This window comes from Eurypyga helias, unplaced genomic scaffold (assembly GCF_000690775.1).
Source record: "Eurypyga helias isolate BGI_N326 unplaced genomic scaffold, ASM69077v1 scaffold7072, whole genome shotgun sequence".
In the NCBI taxonomy this organism is placed as follows: domain Eukaryota; kingdom Metazoa; phylum Chordata; class Aves; order Eurypygiformes; family Eurypygidae; genus Eurypyga; species Eurypyga helias.
The window spans coordinates 6460-15129 of record NW_010237839.1 but is presented as its reverse complement, the minus strand read 5'-3'; the positions used below and the strand labels follow the sequence as shown (position 1 = coordinate 15129).

Here is an 8670-nt window from a genome sequence, read left to right as displayed (position 1 = left end):
CGGCCCAGCTGGCCTTGCCTGGGGTTTTTCCTTCCCTTTCCTGGAGCCAAAGGTGTCCCGGCCCCCTGCCTGGTGGGGAGGAATGAATGCGACCAGGGGCACATATGGGATGTAGGAGCTGTCCCCAAGCCCGGTCTTGCCCACCGCAGAACTCCCCGCGGGCTGTAGCCTTGACCTTTCCTCTCCCCGCCTGGGAATGCTCGCCGTCGCCCGCGCGAGACCCTCCCTAGGGCCTGTTCTCCTAAGGGCTGGCCCTGACTCTTCCTAACTGCTCCCGCCTCCCCAGATCCCAAACTTCTTTTCACTTCGCCCAGCCTCTTCCTATTCCCGTGGAACTGACCAAATGGGACATCCCTGCTGATTTCCCACTGACTGTCATCAGCCGGGTGCTGTGGTTAATGACGCGCTCTGGGATTCCGACGTCGAGGTGTTTTACATGCTAACCCATGCAGAGAAGGGCTGTTTTGTCCGGCACCGAGCCCGTTCCGGAAACGGCTGCAATGATGTGCGGCAGTGGGCGTGATGCCATCCCCATGAGCGACAACGGACCGAGTTGGTAAATACCCCGTTCATTTTTATTTCAAGAAAGCAACATCAGCTCGTGATTTCCAGGTATAAACTTCACAGCGCCAACCTCAACCTTAAAATACGATAAAATTTACATCAGTATGTAAAAAGCTGCAAGTTAATGTTTTAAAAAGTCATTGTCTCCGTGGTAATTACACCGGGGTTAGGGGAGGGGGGGAAATCACTCAGCACGGAAGGCACAGACTCGTCCAAGCTCCCAGCAGCGCAATTTAAACGTAAGCGTTCTTGTCAAAGTGCTTCGGTGGGCTTTTGTCCGGGACGCTGTTGTGGACCTTTGTGCGCGAAGACATCACGGATGTGGCCCCGTTATAGGCGTAACCCCTCCTGGAAAGAGAATGAGAACGCGCCCCGTACAGCTCTGCCCGCGGGCGGGTAACAGCTCTGTATCCAAGCGTTAGGGCAAGAGCAAACCCAAAGACGCGGATAGGAACTTACCTACAGATTTCGCGGGAGGGGGCAGGGGAGAGACCTTCCTTGCCTCTCTGCTCGCTTTCTGCCTTGACATTTCCCCTCCAGCATCTCGCTTGGCAATTCACTTACACAACTCGCATCCCTCATTCCCAGTCAAGTAAACTGGGGCCCGGGGGTGAAATATTTAGGCTGTGGCAGACCCTAGGCATGAACAGTTATTCCCTCCAGCTCTGCCTCTTCGTTATCCCCCGCTATGCCACTGCCAGAGGTCCTGCTGCCACCACTGCCGGCCTCCACCTCTGTCTGACCATCTGGGATTAAAGAAACTTCTCTGTTCACACCTGTAAGGTGACCCCCACCCATTTCCTACATCAGCAAACACTGATTTTGTTTCCAGCTGTAGTAACTTTATCGAGTGTAGGTACCACAAGTATCTGTTGTGAGTCGACAGCTTTACCCAATCATGTTAACGATGAGCAGAGCATTATCCTTAAATCCCATTCTCTTCCTTCATCCTCACAATCCTTTTCTGAACCTGGCTAGGAAGGGTTTTGGAAAGGCAAGCAAACTGCGTGGGCGTGCAGCAGGTGCCGAGGCGCTGGTACCGACTTCTTCCCGTGAGTACAACTTGTGCTTTACCTCGGAGAATGACTGTTCTCGGCTATTGAGAAGCAGAATATACTGCCCCCAATGATGCAGAGTGAAGCTCCAGCCCATCCAATGAACAAAGCTGCTCCCAATTCGTACCTACAGGAAGTTAATAAATGGGTTTAACACAGGAGAGTGCAACTTCAACAGGGTTGGGGTTGGGGGTTTTTTTCAGAATAAAAGAATGAAATGTTGGTGTTTTCCTGAATAACTTTCCATGACATGCACGTTATTCATCACAAAATCAGCAGCTCTGCCATGCGCCCACGGTCTTTCCCTTATTCCTCTTACTCAGGAAACAACTCCGTCCCCCCCCCACACGTGCAACATACATGTACTGGTGTATCTGAAACATGCATACACACGTACGCACATACGTGCACCAGTATGCAGATGTGCACGTGTGTGTGTGCACGCGCCTGCAACCTTCTATTCCTCTAGTCCCTTTGGATGGGCTCAGGCTGGAAGACACCTCCGAGCCCTTGGGTGCGGCACCAGGACACCGGACACAGTCCCCTCTGCCGCCCGGGGCAGCCACCAGTTGTTTGCAGCCAGAAACCTCTCGGTGTGACTCCCAGAGGAGACAGTGGGGCCCCAGGAGGATTATCACGTGCGGGTAGGCCCACGTTTCCAAAGCCACAGTAGTAAATGAAGAAAAATAAGGGCATGGGGAAGAGATTCTTTTCCTCCCCTACTCCAGCTCAGCACCCTGAGCTCTGGAGCTTCAAGACAAGTGACTACGTGCCCTCTCCCTTCGCCAGCTCCTTGCCTGAGCTGCCGCTCCTTAAAACACTTGGAAGATGACCAGCATTAGGCTGCAGGCCCAAGAGTCTCCAGAGTTCCTCACTATCAGGATAGACTCCATGTCTCCTGCTCCTTCTTCCCAGCTCCAATTCTTCCTTGAGGAAAACTTAACCTCCTCTTGGAGCCTCTTAGGATCCTGCGTTGAGAACAAGGGTCCCTGTCCTCCGCCCAGCCGCTGTCACTGGTCAGGTGGCTGTGCCGTTCCGGCCTTCGTTATTTACTGTAAGCCCTGGTGAGGCGGCCGAAGGAAAGCTTCTGCTCAACAGCCTGCCTGCACAACTGGAAGAGGGAACAGTTGATTCCATGTGAACAGACCCTCATGTAACATGAGCTGAAATATGTACCTAAAAACATCTGTAAGCTGCTCTACAAAACTCATCTTTACCAAGACAGCATTGTGGAAACACTCCAAAATTGCCTGTGAACCTGGACACACAGAGAACGATACAGCGACTTCTGTCAGTAATAGGTCACATGGGGGTAAATGCTGGCTGGAGAACCAAAAAATTGCTTTTCCATTTTTTCTTGGGATTCTAACCAAAGGTAAAGCACAGAATTAAAAAAAAAAAAACAAAAACAAAAACAAAAAAACCCCCCGAACAAGTCACAGCAGGAGAAAAAGCCACACATAGGATATCAGTGCTCAGTCATTTGCCTAGGTGCTCTGGACAGGCAGGTTCGACTCTCAGATTTCTGACTCTGGGACCTCCTGCCAACAAAAGAAGGAGCCATGAGAGCTGAGGCGTGGGACACTTAGTGAGGGCTTGCACCTGATGCTTCGTGGCCCTGCCAGTGCTCTAATTTCTAGGCTGCTTTTTCATTTTCCATTCACAACATCTTAAGCAGCTTTTACTTACCATCCCTTGCTAAAAAAGGACCAGATTCCCCTAGATGTTCTCCATACCTGACGCGAGCTTTAGGCACCCAACCCCAAATCAAACTGCTGGAAACCATAACTCATCTGCGTTTCACCCTGGAAAACTCCGCACCCGGCCACGCGTGACTTCAACATCTGCCAAACACGTAGTTGTCGTCTAATTGTTCCTGTGCTTACATTTCCATCATTCGCTGTGGTTTCCACAAGCCCTGAGCAGATTCCTGTCTGTTCAAGGACCGAGGGGTTCTCTGATTAGAAGCAGGTATCTGCATCACCGCTCATCACCCAGGGTCCTGTTACAGTCAACACACACGAAATACACACAAAGCTACACTCCTGAAAACACACCCAGCGCCCCACACCCTCAAGATGCATTATCCAGCTGTGAAGGCAGACCAAAGGGATGAGGGAAGCCCCACCCTGGGGATCCCTCCATCCCCAGGGGCACTGACAGAGCATGCCTAATGTATACATGGAGGGTGTCCCTGCCCACGGCAGGGGGGGTTGGAACTAGATGATCTTTAAGGTCCCTTCCAACCCAAACCCTTCTGTGATTCTATGGACTCCCTGCAACAGTCAGCGTGGACCTCTGCGGTGCTGGAGAACGCAGCTGGATGAAGACCCAGGAAGGCTGTTGCTGTACCAACTTACTTGCCAAGAACATTTGCTTAGAAAGTAGGAAACACAAGTTTGTTTCCACATTTCCATCTAACAGCATTAACTGGTTGGCCAGAGGAGGATGTGAGAGAGGAGACAGATTGCCATCTCCCCTCCTGAGCTGTACAGAAGAGAAATCAAGATTGCATTGGGTTTAATCGGGTAGAAAAGGGTTACCTGACTGTTGCTTACTAATCGGGAAAGAAGACGTGGGGTCTGGCCTTTGTTCTTGGGATAGTTTGTACTTTTTAAGCCACGTTTGTGGCTATAACGATGCAGAAACAGATTGCACATATGGGCCCTTTGCAGGTGACTGCCACACCACTATGTTAATGAGTTACAGAGCTGGCCTAATTGGTCTTCCCTTCACATCTTTAAACAGATAAAATAATTTTTTATTTATGCTGGTGCTTGTGAGGAAAACTTCAAATTTTCGATTGCCTACCAACCTGTGTATGGCTTTAGGATTTTATCCAATCCATCTTTTCAGTGTTTAAGAAACAAGTCCTAACCTCCCATCAAAATCCAGTATGCACCATATGAAAAATAACGCCTTACATACATTGGTACCTCCAAGGAATGGGAAAAAAAGGCTTTTAAAAGATGACATTTGCTGGTTTTCATTTCCCTCTTTTTCTTGTAAAATCTTTGAAGGAAACACACTCTAACTCTTCTAATTCTTGCTTGCAAGAACCAAAGCAGCCACTCTCTGAAGTCTGTGGCTGCGCATCCACCGACAGTGATTCAGTGAGTGAAATCAACCTGATTCGAGATCACTGGCAGCTCAGGGGGAAAGGGGGACGTTGATGAAGAGGTGGTGACCGCTGAAGACTGCAGAGATCTGAAAGCCACCTTCAACTACACCGACCAAGCAGGCTAAGGATTTTTTTACTGCAGTCAAGGGAGGCAGAATCAATGAAATTCAGAAAGTATAGTATCAGTACAGAAGAAGAATACTGCAGCTGTTACATACTTCAGGACTATGAAGCAAACTCCCAAACAAGCCAGTGGCAGTTTCATGAGCAGACTGGATGTCTGCCTACGTAAAGAAGGTGCCTACGTTCTCAACAAATCAACACAACTACCCAAGGCAAATACGCGTTTTGAATGTCTGATTTTTAAAATTCATGGAAAGTGAACAATAGATTCAAATGTAACAGGACAGTGGAAAGAGGGCCTGTGTGAACTGAGCACGGTCCATTCAGAGACAAGAAAGGTGAAGGGAAACATCTATAAAAAAGAATGGGACGCTAGTCAGACAATTTGGGTAAACTAATCCCATTCATCAGTAAGAATAATCATGATTATGGAGTCCAAACTGTGGCACAAGACAAAAAGGATAAAGACTATAAAAGGGTTTTTTATTAAAAGTTGTAAAGTGACAAAAAAGTTTCCTAAGAGAAGCCGCGGGAGCAACGTTGGCAAGACAGCAAAACAGAGAGAAGCACTGATTTTCTGCTGTCAGACATAGCTGAAGGATGATTAAACCCACCTCAGATGAAAGCCCCGAGGCATCCCGCGCTGTTGCCAAAGCTCTGCGCATGTTACTATGCAGGGTCAAACAATTCCTCTGGAGCTGTTTTAAACTGACAGTGCAAACTATCACCTCGGGACGTAAAGTCCAGCCTAAGATTTCTTTACAAGTGAGACAGGTTTCAGGGTGTCCCCGTGGTGCCTGTCATTCCTTGGTTAGGTACATCAATGCAAACCTTGTTGTCTCTTGGGCAACAGCTTTAGGCAGGTCTCTGTCTCCCCCTGCACCCATACATGGTTAGGGAGCCTCTTCCAAATGGAGAAAGCTGGAGGGAAATTCTGATGGCTGAGATGATGCTGAACATCTCGTATCATTCGCTTCCCTCTAACGGTATCTCAAGCCTGTCTTTGAGACCACCAGAATGACTTCAGGAGAGAAATGTGTGGCAAAAGATGAAAGGCTGATACCCACAGCAGCATCCTCTCCCAGTGACAAGCCAATGCCAAATTTCCACAATACACCCGCAAAGCACATTAAATGCTTCTGCAACGCGTATCAGAGAGTTCACAGGCAGCAGTGAAATGCATCACTCCGACCTGGTTTGCACTGGTTGAGAGAGGAAGGAGTCGAATGCCACCACGAGCTTACTCTGGCACAAGGTCATTGCGTGAGCTGCACCGCGCGCAACTCGAATCACAGCTTCTGGTTCTCTCTGCCTTCGCCTTTGTAGTCGTGATTGCGTGCGCGTGCAGTTGAGCTATGCTGGCTGTTCGGGAAAGAGGCAATTTCTGCAGAGGATGTTTTACTAACTTTAATATTTAAACTGGACTTCTCATTTGCTCGCAGTAAAACTCCGCTGTGAGGTCTGCCCGCTCTTTTGCAGCAGAGCGGCGAAGGAATACAATGGAGGAAAGGGAATTCTGGCAACAACCACAGTATTTTTCACTAGGAACAGTAAGCCTGATGAATAATTAACTTCTGGCTATATAGCCAGGCTCCATTTTCTTCCCAGTAACTCACATCCTTGTTTCTTTTGGAGGCCTCTGGATCCTGTCCTCACCCTACCAGACAAGCAGAAACTATAGCAGAATGATGGAGGAAATTAATATGAACTTGTTTTCAAGACAGGGGAAGTCAACCCTGCTGCAAATGTGGATTCAGTCAATGTTATTTATTCAGACTATTTTCTTTCTACCAAGAAGAAATGGAAAGTCTCAGGGTTCCTTACTGAATCCTTGGACCTCAGAGAAATTTATACCCAATGCTTGATATATTCTGGAATCACCATCAAGAAAACTCTGAAATCCTTGTCTTTAAAGATAACTTTACATTATGTAAGAAGCTAAAACAGGAAAGACCATGATGCTATAATTTACAGCCAACGTTTTCAGACTCGGTGGATGTGAATCCAAAATCTAAGCACTGGCTCGTGAATTGCTGCCTTTGTAGGTCTTGAGAACTTGCACAGCTTTAACAGGCATCTTTAGGGATACTCATTATTTCTGGTATGGATCCTGCAATTCCATCAACAATCGCTTCCTTAAACTTAATTACATGTACAGTCGAGGCATTATGTTAGTGCTTATATGATTGCGGGTTACGCTAACTTTCATGATCCAAATTTCAGCCATCTGGATTTGAAAATCTGTCAGCCACAAGTCCACAGAGCCTGCAGAAACCTCTCCTCAAGAGGAGTCCAGATGGCGCAGAGCTCAACACCTTTATGGAAACCACCTTCTATCCAAAGCTTGAGGAAATAATTTTCATCCTTTCCTAACGAACAATGCCCTTCATGAGCTCCTCTGTCTCGTGCAACCCTTTTGCTGCATCTCTTGACATAAGCTCAAGCTTCGCCCCCGAGTAACCCCATCTGCTCTGCACCAAGCAGGGCAGAACCCTGCGGAGCTGCGCTAAGCCTGGGCAGAAAGACTGCAGAGCAATCCCTGTATGGGACGGTGTTCCTTCATTAAATTTCAGCACACGGTTATTCCCGTTGGAAAATATGATTAAATAAGTCTGTAGCCTGCTCTCCTCCTCTGCCCAACAGCAGAAGCACCCTGCCCTCTGCCTAAACGGGCGCTGGGGCGCAGTATGAAACTTAAGGTCTACTTTGGTGAAAGATTTATGGGTAGAGGAAAGTACTTACTTTTGTGCAACAAAAGAAGGATCAAAGAACTCAGACGTAATCCTGTTTGCATACAGGGAACAACTAGTCATAGAGCACAACCCTGAAAAGCATAAGACAAACCATTCAGTGGAGCCAGCAGAAGAGCTTTGGGCCTGACCCTGAAGCCAATGAAGTCATGGAGAATTGTGCGTGGATTTCTGCGGAAAAGCAGCAGCTCTGGTATGACTTCAAATATGCAAACTTAGAGAAATAAGGTATATTTACCAGAGAGTATGAAAATCAGCCCAGCTAAACAGGCTATTTTTGCTTTAGTCTGATCAGAGCCTCCAATTTTTGTACACTTCATCCCAACCAGTCCAAAAACGGCACCGAAGAAGCCCAGGCAGACGGCGGAGATCATCAGTCCTCTGCAGGCTTGGATGTAACCTGCGGCGAGAAAGAGAAAGGCTCACATGAGAACTGGGACCACATGGGGTTTCCCTGCAGCTCCTCTCCCTCTGCGCAAGGTTGGGCATTCACTCCCGCAAACCAAACCAGGCCTTTGCCAGAGCAACATCACCTTACCCTCGGGCGCATTCTCCGAGGTGATGTATGCTCTTCACAGGGCATCATCACCCGAGCCCTGCTCATAAGAAACATATTACGGTATTCAGGGCTGCAAAACGAAACCCCGTGGCACTGGGTACAGTATCTGCAAGAGGCTGGACCCATGAGGTTTTGACGAGCACCTCTCCGTGGTGCGCGCAGTGGCCGACGCAGGTCGCAGAGCCACTCCGCGCAGGCAAAGCAGGCCTTACGTGTCAGTCTTGTTGTGGTTCGCAAATGCAATACGCCTGGCAGCAGGTTGGCAGCACTGACCCTGGCTGGGGTCCTGGGCCTGCCCGGACATGCCACCCATCTGATTTGGATCCACCAAGGCGGCCCTCATTCTGCAAGGAAGTCAAACATGTGCTCAGCTTCGTGGGCAGCAGTAGCCCTGCCCCTTGGGAGAAAACAAATCACTGCCATACTTAAGCTTGGGCAAATGGCTTGCGGCTGGCTGTAGCCAAGTACAGTTTTCCTGTGCTGGCTGAGGCTGCTCTG

The 8670-nt window shown here is 48.7% G+C and overlaps 1 protein-coding gene across 1 annotated transcript; it reads right to left on the bottom strand.

Annotated features, from left to right (window-relative positions):
• Positions 1–797: 797 nt before the first annotated feature.
• On the bottom strand, positions 798–8515 carry LOC104506610 (claudin-10-like). Its single transcript, XM_010147614.1, has 5 exons — positions 8446–8515; positions 7852–8034; positions 7606–7687; positions 1639–1746; positions 798–912 (listed from the first exon to the last, which is right to left on the bottom strand). The coding sequence occupies exons 1-5, from the start codon at positions 8513–8515 to the stop codon at positions 798–800; spliced, it is 558 nt and encodes a 185-aa protein (XP_010145916.1).
• Positions 8516–8670: the final 155 nt, after the last annotated feature.